The 23,383-nt window shown below is 43.2% G+C and overlaps 1 protein-coding gene across 9 annotated transcripts in view; it reads left to right on the top strand.

Moving 5' to 3' along the window:
* AFF3 (ALF transcription elongation factor 3) overlaps positions 1-23,383 on the top strand; it is a 575,522-nt gene that overhangs the window by 526,801 nt on the left and 25,338 nt on the right. For all 9 annotated transcript variants that reach the window (XM_058684423.1, XM_058684426.1, XM_058684420.1 and 6 more), the window contains 4 exons: positions 3,605-4,708; positions 9,875-9,999; positions 13,218-13,419; positions 16,079-16,200. In XM_058684423.1, the coding sequence (XP_058540406.1) occupies positions 3,605-4,708; positions 9,875-9,999; positions 13,218-13,419; positions 16,079-16,200 (1,553 nt within the window). The remainder of the gene's footprint in view (positions 1-3,604; positions 4,709-9,874; positions 10,000-13,217; positions 13,420-16,078; positions 16,201-23,383) is intronic.

Genomic DNA, 23,383 nt, shown 5'->3' with positions numbered 1-23,383 from the left:
ACTATGTGGTTGAGGATAATAAAGGCCAACAGGTATTGCTTGGAGTGGTGTTCTCGAAAAATTAGACCTAATTCTGTCATTTTAGGTTGAAGAGCAACATTTCTCAAAGGAATGAGGTCCCCCTTTCATGAGGCTATGCCAGTGAGTAATGGGAGATCAGGCAAAGCAGCGGATTAGGTCTAATAAATAAACACTAAAAGTTTTTATTTGAGTAGGTGACACACAATGTTACATTAGTTTCAGGTGCACAACATAGTGATTTGACAAGCTTAAATAGTATGCTATTGAGAATCTTTAAACTTAAGCAAATACGGGTTTAGTCTTGGTAATGCCTGGTAGCTCTGCAGCCTTGGACATGTCTCTTAACCTCTCTGAGCCTCATCTACAAATTAGGGGTGATAATATTTCTTACTTGTATGGATTAGATTAGATGATATCTGTAAAGTGGGAGGCACATTGTAGTTGTTCAGCAGTGAAAGATGACTGTGAGATAATAGATGTCCTTGAAAACCAGCCCAAGGCATTTGGATTTCCTTTGAAAGGCAATAGGAGGTCATTGTAGATCCTTAAGAAAGGAGGTGTGAGTTAGCGATGTGTTGAAAATGGTACTTTAGACTGATGTTTTCAGCTGTGGAGTGCAGGGAAAAAATGATACTAAAGCACATCAGACAACGGGCCCATACTAAATTTATGAAATTCTCCCCTTCACTGTTAATGCTCCCATCAGGAAATTTTAGTGCAACTCTCCCCATGTGCAGCTGCGCTTTTGGCCATAGGCAGTTGTCTGTGTTCTCTGACATAAGACACGTGGGCTGTGGAAGGCTCAGCATGGCGGGGGTGAGGGCGAGGTAGACGTAGTGTTAAACATGGTGGCAGGACCAGTGTGAGTTCATGCTCAGCCATAAATGTTTTTACCTTCTCCCAAAATGTGTCCCCTTTCTGCCAGAGGCCCTTTCAGCATCCATTAGTATTGACCGTGTCCCATGACACTAGGGAAGCTGAGGCACACAAGTCACTGACTTGCCAGTGGTCACATAGTGAGGGAAATATGGGGCAAGGAGGAGACACTGTCAGAAGCCATAAATTGTTTGCCACCACATGAGCTTTCAGCCACACTCCGCTAAACCCAGGGAAGGCGAGGGCTTCCCATTGGCCACAAAGCTGTTCTGTGTCCTGCTGTCCTGCTTTCTGTCTTGCATGCATCTCCCACAGTATGTACGAGGTGTGCTCTTAGGGTTCCTGTGTTCCCTTTCTCTGGAGAAGCCAAAATAAGGTGAGGTCAGAATTTATGCAGAACAACCCAGAGGTGCAAAATGATAACTTTTTGTTCTTTTGCATCTTGCTGTAGAGCCCTGGTCCTTTTGGTACATGAAAACCAACAAAGCAAAAAGTCAAGTCGAAGACCAGACTCCTCATTGAGGCCATGAGGGTTTCACCTCCCACACCTGTGTCCCAGGGCGAAGCCTCTCCATCCTCACTGCCCTGGGAGAGGGGCCCCAGATTCTCATGCTGGTCCCTACTGAAATATCACTTGTCCTTCCCAGTCTCTGGAAACCTTGTGCTAGTGTTCCCCAAAGTGCAGTTGGTCTCATCTATTTTGGGGGAACCAGCAGGATGTGCATGGTCCCTGCCACAGCTCTAGTGCCTGGTGCCCACACTCTGTGTCCTCTCATCTTGGCCCCAGGCTCCTCTGGCCCATTGAAGGCATTCCATGTCCTAAGCTATGTCCCAGACTCCCCCAGCCCCAGCCGGGGACAAGACTGCCTGCCCCACTCCCCTCAGATCCTTGCAGCATGTGCTTATGCCCCAAGTTCCACTCTCAATCTGGACCTCTCTGTTGAAAGACAAATTTTGACTCATAAAAGCAGGCTTTTAGAAATTATTATGTTAAAATTTTTTAAAAAAAGTTTTTCGCCTGCAAGGAAGCCTGACTTGCTCTGGACTTCAGCCAATCAAATTTGAAATGCAAAATTAAGCAATGTCTTCTTTTAGTCTGGGCTAGAAACTGGTCTCCTGAAACAATGGATGCCACAAATTCAGAGCATGGGAGGCCACAGGGAAGGAAAAATACATCACCTTAAATAGTGAAAATATTTTCCCCATTTCACTTTTCACAAATTGAAAACACTCTGGCTAAAGCTTTACACTTACCAATACACCTATTTTCTATTAATAATCATAGATACTGGATATTGGACTTTTATTAGAAATCAACAGCATTGGGGCACCTGGGTGGCTCAGTCGGTTGAGCGTCCGACTTCGGCTCAGGTCATGATCTCACGGTCTGTGAGTTCGAGCCCCGCGTCGGGCTCTGTGCCGACAGCTCAGAACCTGGAGCCTGCTTCGGATTCTGTGTCTCCCTCTCTCTCTGACCCTCCCCCGTTCATGCTCTGTCTCTGTCTCAAAAACTAAATAAATATTAAAAAATAATAATAAAAAAAAAGAAATCAACAGCATTTATTCCCTTTTTATAAGCCATAACCTTTTCATGAGCCATAGATAGCTAGAGACTTGAATGAAAACTGTAGACCTCTCTCAGAAAAATGTATCCACACAGCATTTCACATTCTGTTTTAGGGCATTCATTGACTCTCTGGAACCAATCCATGTGGCAAAGTTTAAAATCTATAATGTCTGTGATTTGCTCTAAGTTAGCAAAACTGTGTGCAGAAGTTTCCACCGTCACTTCTGTGTCTGAAACACTTCCAGCAAAGTGGGACAGAAGCAAGCTGAAGATGGACTAACCAAGTCCAGCTGCCAAAGCATATGGGGCACACAGAGTTCCCTTTGAATCAGGAGCTCTCTACCACTAAACAAGCCATCTCCCCAAAGTTATAGCTTCTACTGTTAAATGACTGTGCCCTACTTGCCTTCACCACGTAAATCATATGTTAATTGCTTGGGATTATAGGTTCCACTTAGCCCCCTCTTTTTTTTTAAATTTTTTTAAATGTTTATTTTTGAGAGTGAGAGAAATAGAGCATGAATGGGGGAGGGGCAGAAAAGGAGGGAGGCACAAAATCTGAAGCAGGCTCCAGGCTCTGAGCTGTCAGCACAGAGCCCGATGTGGGCTCAAATCCACAAACTGTGAGATCATTACCTGAGCTGAAGTCGGACGCTTAACCGACTGAGCAATCCAGGCACCCCTAGCCCCCTCTTTTAATTTCCTCTAAATTTTTTAGTCTTAACAAAAAATGAGTGCTTTAATACTCAGGGCCCCCAAACTATTCCCCAGTTAACTTTCCTTGAAATCTCAAGTCTAGGTATGTGTGTATAATTATAAGAAATATACATTGTGTAACACTCAAAAGTGCTGGAAATGGGTTCTCATTAAGCATGGGGCTCTCTCCTTATTTTTTCCAAATACTCTTCATACTACTGCGCTGACATATTCAGTGGGACAGAAAAGGGCCCCCACCACCCCATCCTGTGTGCTGGTACAGCTTCACTACACACACCAACTGCTTCCGTTTTCCTTCTGCTCACAGCCCGTTGTTTTTCTGCGCACACACCTATCGGGTAAGTGAAGATTAAAAACAGCCAAGCCCGTTTTAAGTAAGTCTAATAAAAGATGTTCTGTTTGTTGCCGGTTTTCTGCTTTTAGGCCGAACCAGCGTCCTCTAACAAGTGGCAGCTGGATAAATGGCTGAACAAAGTTAATCCCCACAAGCCGCCTATCCTGATCCAAAATGAAAGCCACGGGCCAGAGAGCAATCAATACTACACCCCGGCCAAAGACGAAGTGCAGGACTGTGGGAAACTTCCCGACGGTTGCCAAACCAGCCTGAGAGAGAAGGACCTCAAGAGCACCTGCAAGGAGGAGCAGAGGCCAAGGACAGCGAACAAGGCCCCGGGGAGCAAAGGAGTGAAGCAGAAGTCTCCACCTGCGGCCGTGGCTGTGGCCGTGACCACAGCTGCCCAGCCGCCTGCTGTACCCGGCACACCCGCCGAGAGCGCACCCGCGCCTGCGCGGAGGTCTGCGGGCAAGAAGCCCACCAGGCGCACGGAGAGGACCTCCGCCGGCGACGGTGCCAACTGCCACCGGCCCGAGGAGCCAGCAGCCGCCGACGCGCTGGGGGCAAGCGTAGTGATCCCCCCGGAGCCCACCAAAACCAGGCCCTGTGGCAACAGCAGAACGAGCCACCGCAAGGAGCTGCGCTCCTCCGTGACCTGCGAGAAGCGCCGCACGCGGGGGCTGAGCCGCATCGTCCCCAAATCCAAGGAGTTCATAGAGACAGAGTCGTCATCTTCGTCCTCCTCCTCGGACTCAGACCTGGAATCGGAGCAGGAGGAATACCCTCTGTCCAAAGCGCAGGCCGTGGCCGCCGCAGCCGCCGCCTCGGGGAGTGAGCAGAGACTAAAGGAGGCTGCCAACAGCATCAGCAGCGGTGGGGGCCCCCGGGCCCCCGTAGGCTCCATCAACGCCAGGACCACCAGTGACATTGCCAAGGAGCTGGAGGAGCAGTTCTACACACTGGTCCCTTTCGGCCGGAATGAACTTCTCTCCCCCTTGAAGGACAGTGATGAGGTCAGGTCTCTCTGGGTGAAAATTGACCTGACCCTCCTGTCCAGGATCCCAGAACACCTGCCCCAGGAGCCGGGGGTCTTGAATGCTCCTGCAGCCAAGGACGCTGAGAGTGCGCAGCCCAGCCATCCATCTGACACTCCTGCCGAAAAGGCTTTGCCAAAATCCAAGAGGAAACGCAAGGTAGGCCTGGGGCTGAGGGCATGGCAGGCAGGGAGGGCTTTCCCTTGTGTTGTGAGTTGTGGGGAGGTGTTAAAGCCCACATGGGCTGCTGGCCTGCAATGTACAGGCAGCAGTCTTATGTGTGTCCTACTCAACAAACATTCCTAAAGTACTTTGTATATGCCACACTTACATACTTGACAGAGATTAACTCCGTTACATCCTTAGAACCACTTGATGAGGGAAACACCATTAATATCCCCATTTTATCATTATAATTAAGCCCTGTCCCACTGCATGGTGAAGTGGGCATACAGAAAATCTTTATCAAGCATGTGCAGAGGCAAGCTCGATGCTGGGCCAGTAGAAAAGCTGAACACATGGTGAATCCCACCCTTTGCTGGAAGTGATAGAGTGGCATTGATCAGTCATGGACTACGAAGCCAAATAGCCTCATAGAATTTAACGCTGTGACTGGGGTGAAACATGAAACAGAAGTGCCAGACACCAGGCTGTGGGTGGATGTGCCCAGTGAGAGGAACGTTAGTTTCAGAACCAGCAGCGACTGCTCCCAGTAGCCTTGACCAAGGAGAACTATGGGGGGAAAACGGCCTGGGAACAGGTCCCTGAAGAGGAGGGACACTGAGTAATCAGAGAGGATGATGTGGCACCAAAAAAGGGAAACAGGACGAACAAGGAAGGCATGGAGTAAGAAAGGTGGCTCGAGTGCAGGGAGACCTGGATACACATCTGGAAGCAGACCCAGATATTCAGCAGTGTTTGCAGACTTTTGAGGGCAGGAATAACGTAATCACAAATTAAATTAGAACCAATTTTGAGGAGTTTTATCTCCTCCTGTTACTGTTACCTTCAAAAGTAACTTGGGCCACAGCGAAAAACAACATGAGTAACAAACCAAAGATTGCAATATCATGGATGGTTCCAAATTTAGGACAAAATCACTAACAATAGTTAATGTACATATGTCCCCACAAGAGATGCTATTCTAAGCACTTTGTACATATTAAATTATTTAGTCCTTGCAACTTTATAAGCCAAATATTTTTGTCATGCCCATTTTATAGATGAGGAAACTGAAGCTCAGAAAGCCTAAAGCATCTTGCCCTAGGTTCACATGGGTGATAAGGGGAAGAGCTAGGAATGAACCCAGGCTGTCTGGCTCCAGGGTCTTCGAATAAAAAATTAGTCTGAGGTTTGTGTAGTAGTTTCCCCACAGGGCCCCTGCCCGGAAGGGCTCTATACTTGGAATTTAATTCTTGCAGTTGCCATCTTGAAATTCATTTTATCTCTGAATTTGTGTTGTTAAGTGAAGCTCAATGGGACAGTAGAGCATGACTGGGAGCCCATGGAGCTGTGACTCACATGTGGTTCCCCACCTCCTGCCTATTTCCCCAGGACAGGTTTCTGCCCAGCCCTTTGGCCCCTTTGCATTCCAAAGTTAGCAAAACTGCATACAGGGAAACTTTTCATCATCACTCCCATACTGAAATACTTCTGGCAACATGGTGAAGCATGTCCAGTCCCCATCTCCTTCCAGGACCTGTGCTGCACCCCCAAGTCCCCAAAGGCCAAGGCACAGGTGCAGTGATAGTCGGGGTCAAGATAGGCATCTCACCCAACTCTAATCCAGGGCCTGAATGGTCTCAGGGGGGAACTACAATCTCCTAGTGGTTGCAGGTTCACCTTGGGTTTGGCGTTGGACTGTGGAAAGGAGAAATGCCTGACTGGACATCCCCATCCCTGTATAACTGGCAGACAGGGGGAAACCTCTACTGTTGGGCCATGCACATGCATACAGTTGTAGGACCGGCCCCAGACACTTCAGTCGGCCTGCACCCCCTCAGATCCCCATGCCTCAAGGAACACAAGATGAAATCATAAACAAACACCACCATGATAGGTCAAGAGAGAGACTTTGACACCCAGGGAAATGTTTTCTACTTTGATACTTTATCACATTACTCTTTTCTTGCTTTTTTTTTCAGTTTTATTTTTGGAGGTATAATTGACAGAACATTATATTAGTTTCAGGTGTATAATGCAACAATGCAGTTTTTCTATATATTGAAAAATGATTATCCCAAGAAGTCCAGTTAATATCCATCACTATGCATAGCTACAATTTTTTTTCATGAGAATGTTCTTGTTAACTATAGTGACTGTGCTGTAGATTATATCTCTCTGACTTATTCATTTTATAACTGGAAATTTGTACATTTTGACCTCCTTCTCCCATTTTCCCACCTCTTACCCTCCACCTCAGGCAACCACCTATCTATTCTCTATATATAAACTCAGGCTGTTTTTAGTTTGGGGGGGGGTTGTTTTTAGATTCTACATTTAAGTGAGATCATATGGTATTTATCTTTTTTTCTGTCTGACTTATCTCACTTAGTAAAATGCCCTCAAGTTCCATCCACATTGTTACAAATGGCAAGATTTCATTTTTTATGACTAAATAATATTCCATTGTACATATAGTTACATATAGATACACACACACCCACACACACCCCACATCTTCTTTATCCATTCATCAATTGATAGACATTTATGTTGTTTTCATGTCTTGGCTGTTGTGAATAATACTGCAGTGAACATGGGGTTGAATAATTTCTTTCTGAGTTAGTATTTTTCCTTTTCTTCAGATAAATACGCAAGGTGGAATTAGTGGATCATATGGTAGTTCTAGTTTTAATTTTTTGAGGAAACTCCATACTGTTTTCCACAGTGGCTGTACCAATTTGCATTCCCACCTACAGTACAGGAGGATTCCCTTTTCTCCACATCCTTGCCAACACTTGAGTTTTTTATTTTAGCGATTCTGACAGGTATGACGTGATCTTACTGTGGTTTTGATTTGCATTTGCCTGATGATTAGTGATATTGAGGATCTTTTCATTTCTTTGTTGGCCATCTGTATGGCTTCTTTGGAAAAATGTCTGTTCAGATTCCCTGCCCATTGTTTAATTGGGTTGCGTTTTAGCAATCAAGTTGTATAAGTTCTTTATATGTTTTAGATACTAACTCCTTATCAGATATATATTTACAAATATCTTCTCCCATTCTGTAGGTTGCCTTTTTGTTTTATTGATGGTTTTCTATGCTGTGCAGAAGCTTTATCACAGTTTGATATAGTCCTACTTGTTTATTTTTGCTTTTGTTGTCTTTTTGATGTAGTCGGCACCAGCCTTCTGGGTAAAAATAATCAGGTGACCTTACCTTCTCGGTACTTCCACTTTCTTCTTTTGTGAAGTAGTGATATCTTTGCAGAGGTGGTATAAGGTTCAGACCATATAATTCAGTGATGTAATCGTCAGATAATTCAGGCCATATAATTCATATAATATGAGTTAGCTCACTACTTCCCTACCCCTCTTCCCTCCTGTTTCCCTCTAGATACCCCACCCTCCCATTACATGTTGGATTGATGGGTAAATGGATTGACTGATGGAGAGAGAGAGAGAGAGAAACATAGTTATGTAAGAAACGTACACATCTAGATGGGGCGCCTGGGTGGCTCAGTCGGTTAAGTGGCTGACTTCGGCTCGGGTCACGATCTCGCGGTCCGTGAGTTCGAGCCCCGCGTCGGGTTCTGTGCTGACAGCTCAGAGCCTGGAGCCTGTTTCAGATTCTGTGTCTCCCTCTCTCTGACCCTCCCCCGTTCATGCTTTGTCTCTCTCTGTCTCAAAAATAAATAAACGTTAAAAAAAAAAAAAAAGAAATGTACACATCTAGAAATTGATAAACATATATTGAAAATACATATAGCTGTATAAGCATACATAGAGATGTGCAGAAAGACATACAAATTCTATAATATTCTATATTTAAGTAATTTTATTACTCATGGCCTTTTTAAAAATTCTTAACTTATGAAATTTCATTTACACTAAGCCTGACACCCATCTCTCCTCATAAGATCTAATGAATCGTCATTAAATACAGATACAGAGAAGTGAAAGAACATTTTCATAGCAATCTTCCCTAAGCATTTGGGGTGTTAAGACCCCAGTACTGGGACACTACAGACCCAGCTCCCAAAGGTGCAGAGTCTAGCCCTGCTGGAACCCTGGAGCAGAAATGGAGTTTCAGAGCTTTGGTTTGGGCCTTCCCTGGGTACAGTTTCGGTGTGAGCATCTGGGATCCTGTGACAGAGGCTGTGTGACAATCCCAGCTAGAAAGAGGTCAAAGTCTTTCTATCTTGGAAGCCAGTGCTTGTCTCCTGGAAAACACTGCTGAGAGCCCTAAATATATTGTTAACTGTGTTTCTACTTTCTCACCAGCAGTGGAGCTTTGTTGAGTGCATTTGCCATTGCACCCTAATACACGTATAAACACGATTGTGGAAACAAGAATTCAGTCAAAATACTGTTTTATAAAAGGGTACATTAAGGATTGTAAGATGTCATGGATAGTAATTGTTCACTAGAATTAAGACACCAAGAGGTAACAACCTTTGCTTGAAATTCATAAAAGCCATTATGGCATTAAGCCCAGGACACGGTTGTCATACTTTATTCAGATACCAAGAAATGCCAAAATGAGAGACACTGAAGGTGCAGTGTCAATTCAGAACAGGTCTTTTTTGGGGCACCTGGGTGACTCAGTCGGTTAAGCATTCGACTTCGGCTCAGGTCATGATCTCACAGTTCGTGGGTTTGAGCCCCACATTGGGCTCTGTGTTGACAGCTCAGAGCCTGGAGCCTGCTTCGGATTCTGTGTCTCCCTCTCTCTCTGCTCCTCCCCCACTCATGCTCTGTCTCTCTCTCAAAAATAAATAAACATTAAAAAAAATATTTAAAAAATAAAAATAAAAAAAAGAACAGGTCTTTTTTGGAGAGCTGATTCAGATGTGTTGATGGTAGACCAATTTTCATCATTCACATTGTTCCCTCCCTAATGTTGACCATGGTGTCACGCTCTTCCTCTCAATAAACTGTCAACAGTAAAACTGACAGATTTCATCCTTGTTGGTGGAGGAGCTGACTGGGAACCTAGAACAGAGGCAAGAACGTTGCAACCATACTGCTGCTTGGGATACTCTTCCAGAGAAGCCGAGTAAGCTGGCCTCCCGGGAGCCCTCGCTGTGTGGAAGGTTGTGATGGGATCTATTATGATCCCTTGAAATCCAAAGCTGATTGGTTTTTGCTTATTCCCATGCAGTGTGACAACGAAGATGACTACAGGGAGGTCAAGAAGGCCCAGGGAGAGAAAGAGAGCTCTTCACGACTGACTGCCTCTGCCAATAATACTTTATCCGCGAACCACTGCAGCATGAACATCAACAGGTATGCATGTTCCACTGGAGTTACAGTGAGCCGGAAGGATCTCTGGGTCTGAAAGTCATGTATCATATTGGAGGAGAGTCTGATTGTTTAATGACTGCTCTGGTCTGGGTCTTCAGACTTGATTCTCCTGATTTAAACTAAGGCTAATAATTATGCCTGAATGTGTGCTCATGTCACAGCCCCCGATACAGTGTCAGTACTTCTCTGTAACAAAAGACTGGTTACTAGTTAACACTCAGTTCTGTACTCTCAAAGACACACTTTCCCTCTGAAGACTCAGTAAATTTTCAAACCATGATTTTAATAGCCACTAAACCTGTAAGAACAGTAAGCTTATTATACAGAGGGACAAAGAAATATAAACTTGGATGGAGTCTCTTGGATATAGACTAAAACTGTGGCATTAGGCAGGATCTGTGTCTCCAAGGTTAAACGGCACCCAGTCACTCCTCTAAAGGGGTTCCAGATGGACCCACTGTGCACCAAATCCCCTCCATGACAAATGGCTTTCTAGCAAGGCAAGGTCCCTGATATTTATTAGAGGTGAGTAGCTTATCATCAGTCATAGAAACTCTTTCCATTTAGAAATACCACAGCTCAGAAACCACTTTTCCTCTGCTAAGACACTCCTCACTCTCCCTGACTGTGTACATGGAATTTTTAAGGGGAGATTAATGTTTCAGCACAACACATAAAAATGTAAACTGAAAGGTTAGGAGAAGATGTAGAGCAGTACTAAAACTCGGAGAGGAAATTGGAGAGCGAGGGCACACGAGCACCGGCCCACTGCAGTGTCAGAGTCACCTTGGGAAGGAAGGCGAGGACTCTTGAAGGTCTGAGCAAGAGGGAGTGTGCAGACGCGAGCTGGCCTAGTCCACAGTGCTCTGTGCCTAGCGGGTGGTATCCCAAAATACTGAGAAAATGCAAATGGGGGACGTGTGGTTCCAAAATGTCTTAAATGTGCGATATGGTTCTATACATGCTTCTTTCTTAATGCACTGAAAATCTTTCTAGCAGATCTAGTAACTGCCATGATTTCTAAGTAGCGATGAATATAAACAATATTTCAAGTTGTCTGCAACAACTGGAACATGACACAAAAATGTCTGTGATTTCTCCTGATGACACAATCACAGGCATTGCTAATAATACTCCTGCTAAACCACTACTCTGGAAATGTTCAGTTTCAGTGAGAAGTTAATGAAAATGAAGATGTAACTTTTTTCCATCCAAGTTCACAAACCCCAGGAACTCTTGCTCTAGAGCCTTTGCCTGGCAGAGCCTGCTGGCTCTGATAGTTTTATTTATGATACATAATGACACTTGCATATAAAAGTGCTTTGAGTTCTTTCTAGGAAAGGTGGTCAGTGTACCTCTGGAGTAAGGTGGTCACCTATCCCAAAGAGGATATCCAAAGAAAACTTTTTTGGTCAGCTTGAATATGTAAACTTATAATGATGAAGAAATAATCCTATGTCCGTGGCAACACTTAATGTAGTAATTTAGTTTTCTATGAGCATTTAAAATCACATAATATAAAAAATAATAAAAATTTATAAACACGACTTGCTTCACTCACATGTCAAGACACAATTATATATAGACTGGTCACATCTATCTTCAGCATCAGTGTCTTTGTCATCATCAACTGAGCCACTTTTGACTTGCCCGAGGGAGTTTTCCAGAACACATCTTGTCACTTCTGCGTTGTTAGATGCATGGTATTTTTTGTGCCAGAAAGCTATCACCAGAAATTCTACCCCTACACAGATCTATTTGCATAACACTAAGAACCTCGTTACTTTAACATTAAGAACCTTGGCTTTATTATCTGTTCTAGAGGCCTGTGTTTGTAATTTCTACACTGTGACCACCAACTAAGGAAATTGCTTTTTGAAGTGACTTTAATGGCTTGTTTGCAGTGATAGCCAACACATGCAATTAAGAAGTAATGACTGCAGGAATAGTGACTAAGTCTTTGTTAAATGGATTTACCTTTTTTTTTTTAAACTGGCTTTGTCAAGTGACTTCTGTGAGCATCCCAAATTAACAGTGTTTGAGTTTATTTCAGGTTATTGTATCTTTCCTCAGTTTTTTGTTGTTGTTGTTGTTGTTTTTTTTCAGGGCAAAGTAATGGAGAGAGCCCTATCAATATAACATACATTGCAAAGATTCAAACACAAGTGACTCCCTTTTCTGATGGTTAATTTGGGGGGGGGGGAGTTATATTCAGACATAGACAATAGTTTCATTCTTTTGTTTTGTTTTGTTTTAATTGAATTATAGTTGACATACAGTATTATGTTAGTTTTAGCTATATAACATAGTGATTCAACATTATGAAATGCTCATCATGATAAGTGTGGTCACCATCTGTCACCATACAAAGCTATTAACAGTGTTACTGACTTTTTATCCCCGCAACTCATTTATTTTATAACTGAAAGTCTGTACCTCCTAATCCCCTTCACCTGTTTTACCCACACCTCCCTCCTGTCCAACAGCCACCAGTTTGTTCTCTGTATTTATGAGTCTGTTTCAGTTTTTTGTTTGTTCATTTGTTTTGTTTTTTTAGATTCTACATGTAAGTGAAATTATATGTATTTGTCTTCCTCTGGCATAAACAATTAGTTCTGAAGATAAAATAAGGAGCTAGGAATCAGAGAATGTAATTTTTAATAACAGTTTTCTATTCTGTGTTTATTTGAATCAATGCCTGCTTATCCCAGAAGCCTAACAATTGAAAGTTGGCGTCATATGCTTTGCAGATTATTCTGTGATTCTGTTATTCTCCATATAATAATTAGTACAAGCTCAGGTGTTAGCAAAAGTCCTTTTAGAAGTAGACCGCTTGTACATCATTTGATTGCCTTTCCCATTACTTGCTGCTTAGGCTTGTCAGGAAAACAGTAAGTTGTTTGTTGTGTATTTTGAGATCCTTGGATGAAATACTCAGAAAATGAAAATCTTATTATTCTTAGTCATTTAGCACCAGAATTATTATTCATCCTGATAAGACAAGTAAAGAAACAATGAGTAAAATTTACTTATTGTCCGTTATGGTCCTAATGTCATAAAATTGTTTCCTGGTATAATAATTCCCAATAAATGCCTTCCTACCAGCAGGTTTTAAATGAGAGGTTTGGGTCATATATAAAACATTTACCTTTCCCTGTGCTGACTGTGTGACATTCCATTACTGTGATTTCCTTTTTCAGCTTGGCAATACCAATAAATAAAAATGAAAAAATGCTCCGGTCACCCATCTCGCCCCTGTCTGATGCATCTAAACACAAATACTCCAGCGAGGACTTAACTTCTTCCAGCAGATCAAATGGCAACGGTTTGTTCACTTCCGCCTCCTCCAACAAAAAGCATAAGGCTGAGAACCAGCTGCAGTCTCATGCCGGAGACCTCACAGTATGTTCATTCTCTTCCTCTCCCAATGAAAATAAAAATGAAATTGAGCACACCCCTATACTCATCTGTCTTTAGCCCAGCACAGTCTAAACACATGCTTGAGGTCCCTCAAGAATTCCTAAATTCTGCTCTGGGAAGGCCTGGTGAATGAGCACACCCCTTTACCCCTTCCCACAGAGAACTACAGAAGAAGAAACCAGAGGAGGCATTTGAAGCCTCTTTTGCTTAAGAAACCTCTTTGCAGGATTTCATTTCCCACTCTAAAAAGAAACGGCCCCATAGTAATACTACCCCAGGACAATGTAAATTGGGAGTTTGAAACCAACCAACCTTATTATTTGGAAAGATTCTGTACCCCAGGACAGAGTGAAATCTGGGACTGAAACCCCAGGCCAAAACTGTGGGACTCCCACTCCACCCTTGGTAACTGGTAAAGTGGCTGCAGTATGGGACCCCTACCCCCACCCCTTTTCCAGTGACCTTCTTAAGGGTGATTCCAGCTGCCTGCACTCCCCTGGGGAACGGTGGGGACTTGGGTCCAAGTCTGTCTAACTTCGTATCTTAGTCAAAATGTGATTCGGGGCCAGTTGCATCATCTCTCTGAGCCAGTTTCATTTGTGAAATGGTGGCAGAAAGATTTAAATGAGCCAGTACTATCTGAAGAACATATCTGTATGTGAAGAACACATACAGATACCTATGCAACTAACACTACATGTTAGTTCCTCTTTCCTGCTACTCCACTTAACAGCTGGTAGCCCTGGATCATGCATCCTCTGGGGCGCGTTATTTAACTCCAAACTCTTCCCCGAATTCTCTCAGGTCACCATGCTATGAAAACCAGTGGGGCTTTGTGAGGCAGGGAGAGAGATGAGACATGAGAATAGGGCTGTTCAAAAAAAGATGGGGGAGGCAGTATTTAATGTTCTATCTCATGAATTAAAGAGGTAAAAAAGTTGGTAGTAGGTCTGGCAAGAGCCAAAATCTTGTAACATCAGGAAATTAACCCACTTACGCGCCCTTATTTGGGAGCAATTATCTTCAATTCTAGGCTCAAAGAATCTGAGAAGACCCTACTAGAAAAACCTGGAATAAAAATAAACCATTTCAAATTAAAACACAAACTTATCTGCACCTCTAGATCCTAACATAAAAGCAACCATGTCTAGAGAATTGTAAAATAATTACAGACTTTACGTAGTCACCCTTTTACCAAACAGACGTTTATTGAGCAAGTACTTACTGTGTGCCAGGCACTGTGTCAAGCAACGGAGATCCAGTGGTGATCTAACAGATTCAGTCCGTGCCTGTGTGAAGTTCACAATCTAGCTGTGGAGATTATACACATCTATAATTACTGTCACGAGTGCCACAAGGGAAATGCAGAGTCCTAGGTCCTCTTACAACAAAGAGGCTTGCTCTACACATAAAATCAGTCCATATTTAAAGAAGCATTTGTACACACTCAACACATTTTCATTACTTCCATTCATCCATTCATGTTGTGGGTATCTGTAGTTTGTTCCAGAAGAATCCATTTGAATTTCATAACCAAAGACAGTTGCTTTATTATCCGTGGGTCTAGCACACAATAGGTGTTCTATAAATATTGGAATCCCTAGGGAATATGATTTTTTTTAATTTTTCCACAAATCTGTAGTGTTCCTTTTAAAAATACATTTTAAATCATTTCTAGTTATTCCCTTTGGCTTTTCGTGCTCTTCACAGACAGCTAATGAGAATCAGTCCATTTTGTGACCTGAATGACTTCTCTTTTATAAGGGTATAGCTCAGCAGTTCTGAAACCTTGGTTCCTGGATTAGCATCACCTGGAACTTGCTAGAAATGAGATGTTCTCAGGCCCCACTCCACACATCTAAATTAGACTCAGGGTCAGAGGAGCAGCTGTCTGTGTGTTGATGGAACCCCCTGATGATTCTGATGCAGAGTCACCTTAGGGAACCACTGGTCTGGCCAACTGGGGAAAGAAGGGGCTTGAGTCCTAAGCCCTAGACCTCACCCATAGTAGTTATTTGAGCTTGAGCAAGTTACTTAACTTCAGCCAGCCACAGTTTCTGGATCTGTGAGAGTGGGCCACTAAGAACTTCCCTTTTGTAAGCTTCATGCCTAGCACAGAACCCAACACGGGGCTTGAACTCACAACCCTGAGATCAAGACCTGAGCTGAAATCAAGAGTCAGAAGTTCAACCAACTGAACCATCCAGGCTCCCCAAGAACTTCCCTTTTGATACTGTTATAAGAATGACATTTGAAGGATGCCTGGGTGGCTCAGTGAGTTAAGCATCCGACTTTGGCTCAGGTCATGATCTTACAGTTCCTGAATTCAGGCCCTGCGTCCGGCTCTGCAGTGACAGTTCAGAGCCTGGAGCCTGCTTCAGATTCTGTATCTCTGTCTCTCTGCCCCTCCCCTCCCCTCAAAAATAAATAAATGTTAAAAATTAAAAAAAAAATCAAAAAAAAGAATGACATTTGACAACACACATGAAAGCCCTCAGCATGAGAACTGGAATGCATGTATTTCTTTTTCTGTATTTAAACAAAGAGATCATCAGTTCTAACAGAGAACACAAAACAGTGGGTTGTTCTTTCAGCCAGGTGGCCAGTTTCTGAAAAGACTGGTGTGTTGTTTTTTGTTTAGAAAGCCGCTCACAACAATTCCGAAAACGTTCTCCACAAGTCACGGCCACAAACAGAGCCATGGTCTCCAGGTTCCAACGGCCACAGGGACTGCAAGAGGCAGAAACTTATCTTCGATGATATGTGAGTGTGGACTCTGTCGATGTAGTGAGGGGCAAAGTTAAAACAGAAACTCTGCAGGTAGAAGGGTTATATTCATGACTTGGTCAGGGGAATGTTGCCCTCTCAAAGAGAACTGGAGCTTACCTTTGAATGCACCCCTGAGTCCCGGGGAGATTTTTGAACAGCTAGAACAGCCAGAGCTCCTGGGGTTGCCTCCAAGATGTCAGGAAGCTAAGGCAAATGGCAGTCATGGGTCTTACATCTCTAAGCAACTTCATTTTGGGTTGTTGGCAGTTGTATGCTACCAGAAAGAGAAGCATTTTTGTTTTTGTAAATTAGAACGGGCAAAGAATAATAGTGGTTCACTCCTGGCTTGTTTCCTCTAAAATGCTACATTCTTTATAATAACATAAATAGTTCACACAGGAAAAAAATATCCTGTCATCCTTCCCCCAGCCCTAGTGCTGAAACCCAAATATTACTTCCACTCCCAGCATCAATTCATAAAAGGAGGAGAAACAAGAGAAGATGAATAAAAAGTAACATCCTGGAATGTTCTTCAGATGCTGAAAATGACAAAGGAGAAGTGATAAAGTGATACTGAAAGCTATTTAGGCTCTTGGGGGGAAAAATATGTGTCAAGGACAAGCCTGGAAGACAGAAGATATGGTTTCAAGACTTTGGCTTGAATCCTGTTTTCAACGTTAACTGTTCAACAAGCACCCAGTGCAGGTCTGTGTGAGGCACTCCATCAAATCCTGGGGGTGGGGACAGCATGCAGCCCTGAGACATCCTGTCCTCTAACTGCTTACAGTCTGGCTGAGGAGACAAGCTACAAACCCCTCACCCCACCTAAAACTGGAAAAGTTAGGGGTGCCAAATGTCTTCAAGTCCCAGCTTCTTTATTAGGAAGAACAACAGTCATGATACCTCTCTCCCGAAAGAAAGTTCTCCCAAGACCCAGTTAGATGAGATCACCCAAGGGGGACCATCCTTGCAGAAGTGATGACTATTGCGTCCTCATCTTCCACCCATCCTCTCCTCCAGCCCTGGCTTCACCCAGAGTACAGACAAGTTCTACTTATTCAACCCTACAGACTTCTCTGCGAAATGAGAATGTGCCGTTAGAGTCCTCAAATTATTCTTGGACTTCAGTGAGCTAATTAAGGGCACAGGATTGGGGAGTTCAAAGCCAAATCCACATTTTTTTGTTTGTTCCACTTACTGAACACATTCCAAGATAATTGGATTTATGAAAGTTTAAGAGTAGCCCAGGAGGACAGGTGTTTTTCTCTCCTTCCCATGCCTGCTGCAGCAGCATTTGGCCCCAGGCACGCTCTCCTGGCCCTAACCACCTCCCCTTCTCCTTGTCTTCTCCACTGCCCTAATCGAAGAGGGTGGCCATTAATCTCCGAGGTAGGGGCATGTAGTGGGTGGACAGTCCCTTGGTCAACTGCATATATAATTAGTGTTTGGTAGTCTTACTTGTTCACGTAAACTCTAACCATTTGTAAAAATGGGAAATTAAAATTGTGTCTGATGACAACGTGGCAGTTTGCACTCAGAAGTCATAATCTAACAACATGATCAAACACAACGTGCGTTAGACACTAAGGTGCTTAAAACATCCAACATTTCCAACAGCTGATGTTAAGGGGCATGGTATTTAAACACACATACCATGGTATTACGTGTATTAATACAATCATAATAAACATACATATAGAAAATTTAAATATAAGGAATTATCCAATGTATGGACCAAAAAGCTAAGTCAAAAATAGCAACAACTAAATGGCCGTACTTCGATCTGCAGTTTCTTGGACTGTTTACAAGAGGAAATGTTTCTCAATCTGCCGGCACTATTGCTAATATAATTTTTTCACGATCTGTGTCAACAAAGAAGCTGTTATCATTCGTTCCTCCCATTAGCAATATGTATAATTTTTCTGGCTGACAGCTACAATAAAACTGTTTCTCTTTTATGGATATAGACATAATAGAATAAAAAGGCACTTGTACGTATCCGTCATACGGAGAGATAGATGTCATGTTCCAGTTGCCATGTGTCCCAGTTGATTTGAGATCCGTAACAGTAAAATAAACATGCAACTCAAACAGCCACTCAACCACTGAACTAAGAAAGTCTCCGGAAGACCCTTGAAGCTTGAAAAACAAAACTAGGCATTGTCTTTTCCTTGAAACAATACAGATCACTGTCCCTTAAGAAATCGCTGCGCTAGGAAGTCACCTAAACTTGTATAAAATGTCTCCCAGGTCCAGTTGGTATGTGCTGAGCACTAAGTGCCAGGTACATTGGCAGAAGCTAAGATATGCAATTCATGAATCCTCAGGTATTAATTCAGGGGAGAGGGAGGCACATGGGTGGCTTCCCTGGGAAGGTGCCTTGGGACCACAAAACTTCAGCCTCCTGCTCCTCTCTGTTCTTCACCAGCTTCCCCACCAGCAGGGTTGCTAACAGACGAGGACCTGGCTCCTGTCACTTTCCTTGACTTTTCCCCACTGAAGGTGTCAAGGAGCAGTGAAACAACCAGAGAGGCTACCAGTAGAAAAAAAAAGAAAGACCTGGAGAAATAGCCCAGGAGCAATTCAGAGTTGATGGAAATCCAGTATAGTGATCCAAAAAGGAACAGATGCCATACTGTCATTTACTTTTTAAAGCTGCATCATGTAGCTTTTAGAAAAAAAAAAAAAGTAAACTCATCCTTTCGTATTATAAATACTCGTTAATGGTTGAATAAACATGCAATGCAGACAACAGCTGAATTCAGTGGGCGCTTAATAACAAGTGTTGAATGAACACAGCTGAATTAGAATAACAGCGCTAAGAGAGTAATGCCTGCAGTTTTTTCACCATGAATATAAGGGGTCTACATGCAGGTAAATTGAAATTCATGGGTACCTAAGCCACTTTTCCTATGTTACTTACCAATTAACTAGGCACCAGTTTGTGTCTTCAGAATGCAGATGGAACTGAACAAAATAACACTTATTTTTTAAATGTGATCCAGGTCAGCTGGTTCTGCGTAATTTGCAGGCTCAGACTGGTGGCAATGTGATGGCACCTCCTCCCTGACATTTAGCCACACTCGACATCCACTACTTGACAGCCCCGGTTTTAAGGTGACACCGGTGTGATTGCCAAACTTTTGTTTAAAAAAAAAAAAATCTGTAAGAATTTATGTCAATGAGTGACAGCACTAGATTCAACTCAAAGCCCAGAAACTGATCTTATTAGTGTGAAGCCACGAGCTGTAAATTACTTTGTGTCATAATTAGTGACAGGGGAGTTCTTGGCCCTGGAAAATCGAGAGAGAACAACTGTGTCATGAAGGCCTCGATACAGAAGTCCTGAGCAAAGCTAAGTGGTGAAACGCTTGGCTGGGAAATCAAGTCTCCTTTCCCACCAGCCATATTGCTGTGTTGGGAAGCCAGAGAATCCCTAGTGCCAGAACTGCCTGCTGCTCCCAGAAGGATGTACTGTCTCCTGCCCATATTTCACAAGGAAGAGTCAGTCACGATCATCACATTCAGCAAAACCACCAAACATTCCATCTGTCCCCATGGCACCAGTAACTGGAGCCCAGCTACTTAACTCTCCCAACATTGAGAAGAGACTCCCTCAGCCACGCGTGCTGAAGGCCATGGCGTGTGAAATGTGACTGGCAGGGAAGGGAAAAGGATTTGGCATTTGTGATGTAATTATGCTCAGCAATCTCCTAGCTAAAAGGATTTAATTTTATAGAGGATGGGAAGAGTCTAGTATGTAAAAGGTCAGATCTCTTGTGGCATGATTTAGTCAAAGGACATCAACTGAAATCCTTGAGTAGGTGATGGTACAACGAGGCGAGGCACTCCCATGGGGGGCTTGCTGTGGCCATTGCTCCTTTGTGAGGGGCTCCCCTTCCCCACCTTTCCGGGTAAGCCAGTAGTACACCTTCCTGTTCTTCTGTATGGAATTTTCTCCTTTATGAGATCCCTCTCAGCCAAGTTTTTATTTTTTTTCTTAACTGAAACCAAGAGTGAAAGAGAAAGAAAAAGACTAGGCTTGGGATGGGGACGTAGAGGCGATAAGATCTTTCAGATCTCCCTGACTAAAATCTTCATTCTCTGATCATTTTAAGGGTTTTGTAAAATTATTTTAAATGTCAACCCAGAGAAGAACAACAATCAAGCTGATGAGTTTCCATTTCAATAGAAAGTTGCTTTTGATTGAATGACAAAAACCTGCCACATTTAGTCTGTGCATCTTGGAAAACTCACACTGTTTTCTGTGTGTTACCGAGAGAGAACACAGTCGTGTGCAAGAGCCTATGGTGTGTACAAGACACGATGCATGATCACCTGTGCTTCTGAGAAGCCAAGTTCTAGAGACTCTGGGGTCCCAGCCAGCTTCAAGTTCATGGAAACAAAAACTGCATTTGAATCTTTGCTGCTTAAATTCAGTCTACCTGCTTCCTTCAAGAAGCACTCATAAAGCCAACACTGGCACACCAGAGACGCTGACCCTCAAGTGCCCTCATCAGTAGTGTTCACTTTAGTAGATTAAAAAGAATTACAGGCTCCCCTGCTCTCTAAAGTAGAGCATTCCTATGAAACCATTTGTAAGTCAAAATGGTGTAAAGCAAAGAGTATCCCCAGTTTTCTGAGAGTTCGCTTGGCATTACTTCACTTAAAGAAAGACCTACATTAGTACAGTTAAGGCTTTTTTCAGAAAAGTGAAAATCCTCTTCAGGTTAGTGAAAACCATTTCTAATCTAGGTCTTTTGTAAAAGTGAACTTTCAGAAAGCAGGGGGATGCCTGTACTTAACTTCTTACATGTCCTTCTTTGTGAAGAAAGTACTTCAAAGCTGGGGACACAGTAACGCCCATGGGGCTTATCAGATGACAAGCTGACAGGATATCGGATGATGAATTCATTTGGTATGCAGTTGCCTATTTGTCTCATTTGGACTTCATCTTCCCTAAGGAAATTATCCAGATTTCTGCTGTGCCAAGGAACCTGTTTGTTCAAACACATTGAGCTCCCATCCCTGCCAGTTTTCACAAAACAGGAGGCTCTGCTGAGGGGGGTGGGGCGGTGCATTTCACAGAGGTAGGAATTACAGAAAGAAGGCTGCCAGCCTCTCCATGGGAGACCATTCAACTCCATCTCAGCCACAGAACAGAACAAAAAGCAAGGTTGCTTTAATACTCCTCTGCCAGAAGAAATATCAGGGTAGCTCAAATCCTGTTGCTGCCTCAGAACTGAGGTTGCATGTTTATAGGGGCGATAGTGGGAGGGTGAGGAAAAGAAAAAAAAAAAACATTCTATTTGGATCAAGTGTTCAGATTGTTTTTGTTGCAAAGAGCTCTTACAACAAAGATACACATGGCCAAGGCTTGGCTTTTAAAAAGATCACTTGCAAGCCCCATTTCTGAAGAGCCCAAGATACATAATTAGTTACACGTATGATGTTTAATTGAACTTTTATTAGGTTGGTTCATGTGTCATCGTAAGATACCATCACTTCGAAAGAACAATATGAAGAATGCTGTTACTAAATGAAAAACAAAAACTCTAGGCTTTTCATGTAAAAAAAACAAAAACAAAAACAAAAAAACACCAAAGATTAGATCACAAATCTGTTGGAACACTGAGATAATTAGATTTTATTGTAGCACCTTGGCCAAGTTGTAGTCTGTAACTGCCACAATGGCGACAATTTTACTTTCCTGCTGACTAGGACATTGCTGTCAGAGTGATGCCTTCATCATAGCATGCATCCACCGCCCTGCTGGACAGTCTCCAGTGGTGTCCCATTAGCCCCACTGCCTTTATAATGTTCTAATCTAAGAACGTGGCACTAGAAATCACCTGAAAGGAGAAAATGAGCCAATCATCAGGCAATCTTCAGTGACTCAGTGTAGTGAGCCCTCCATTATATGCGAGGATGAGAATTGTGACTAATGTGTTTGTAAATGGCCTCTGGACGGTACATTTTTTTCAGCATCTCAGCTTAGTGTCAGCTGCGTGAGACAGTCAGAAAATTAGATGTGTTACTTACCCGCGTACACTACTGTGAGAGTTTGTGACCCAGCCTCCATATCAGATTTAAAAATACATTCATATGCTTCAGATGAAAACAATGTTGATTAAGGAACATATATTAGGAATCAGGAGGCACCACCATCCTTAAGGGCAACTTTGAAGGTTAGTAAAAACTAAGATGCCATAGCTTATTGCCAGGAGAATCCTTTCATGAAAGCAGAATGCATTTGAAATGATGATCTGTTGGTGACAAGGTCTACAAAACCGGGCAAGAAAAAATTGACCAAACTCATATACTAGAGTGTGGAGCAGATAATGATGTGGAGAATTTCAAGTTGCCATGGAGACGTTCTCTGGCTCATTGGCTGCGATGCTGCACCCCATCAGAAGCCACTACTCTCCTCTAAGCTCAAAATGAATTCAATTCTATTCAAAGAGGATTCATGTACCTTCTACCATGTAGAAGCCTAAGACTATAGGGTGGGGAAGATCAAAGATGTCCCAGCACAGTCCCTGCTGAAAATGCACCAGCTGCAGAGCTGCCCACATGCAATAACTGTAGCCATACCCCTCCAAAGGTAATTAAATGCCTAGACATGTAGTGTAAGTAAGAAGTGGTATCTAGGAAAGACCCAGATGAGCATGGACCAGAGTTACCAAGAAGGTCTTATGGTACAAGAATTTGAGGAAGAGGTAACATTTGGCTCATAGAAGGCACTCAGTGAATGTGCACTCAGAGAGCAGAATATTCTGAGAGGAAAAGGATGAGTAGAGAAGCCCTAAGACAGAGATGGCATGTGAGCAACACAGCAAGGAGACCACCCCTCGCCATGGCTACAGTTGTGGGGTTACCAAGATCAGTGGGGGCCTGAACTGAGACTTGATCCCAGAGGATCTGGAGATTGACTTTAGGTCTGGAAGTAGTATGGTGATTTAACGAAAGCCATGCTTTACAAACACTGGTCAAAGGTTAAAGCTCAGGATAGATCAGAGGGGAGTGAAACAAGAGGCCAAGAGAGGTGATGAAGCCTAGGCCTGGGTAGTGGATGTGGTCACTGAGAAAAGGAAGGATGTTTAGGATGCACTCATAGCATCTGATAAGAGGGAAGAGAAATCGATAAAGACCCCGGAACTCCTCTCTTGAGTGGATA

Source organism: Neofelis nebulosa, chromosome 9 (genome assembly GCF_028018385.1).
Source record: "Neofelis nebulosa isolate mNeoNeb1 chromosome 9, mNeoNeb1.pri, whole genome shotgun sequence".
Lineage (NCBI taxonomy): Eukaryota > Metazoa > Chordata > Mammalia > Carnivora > Felidae > Neofelis > Neofelis nebulosa.
This window is presented reverse-complemented; position numbering and strand designations above follow the sequence as displayed.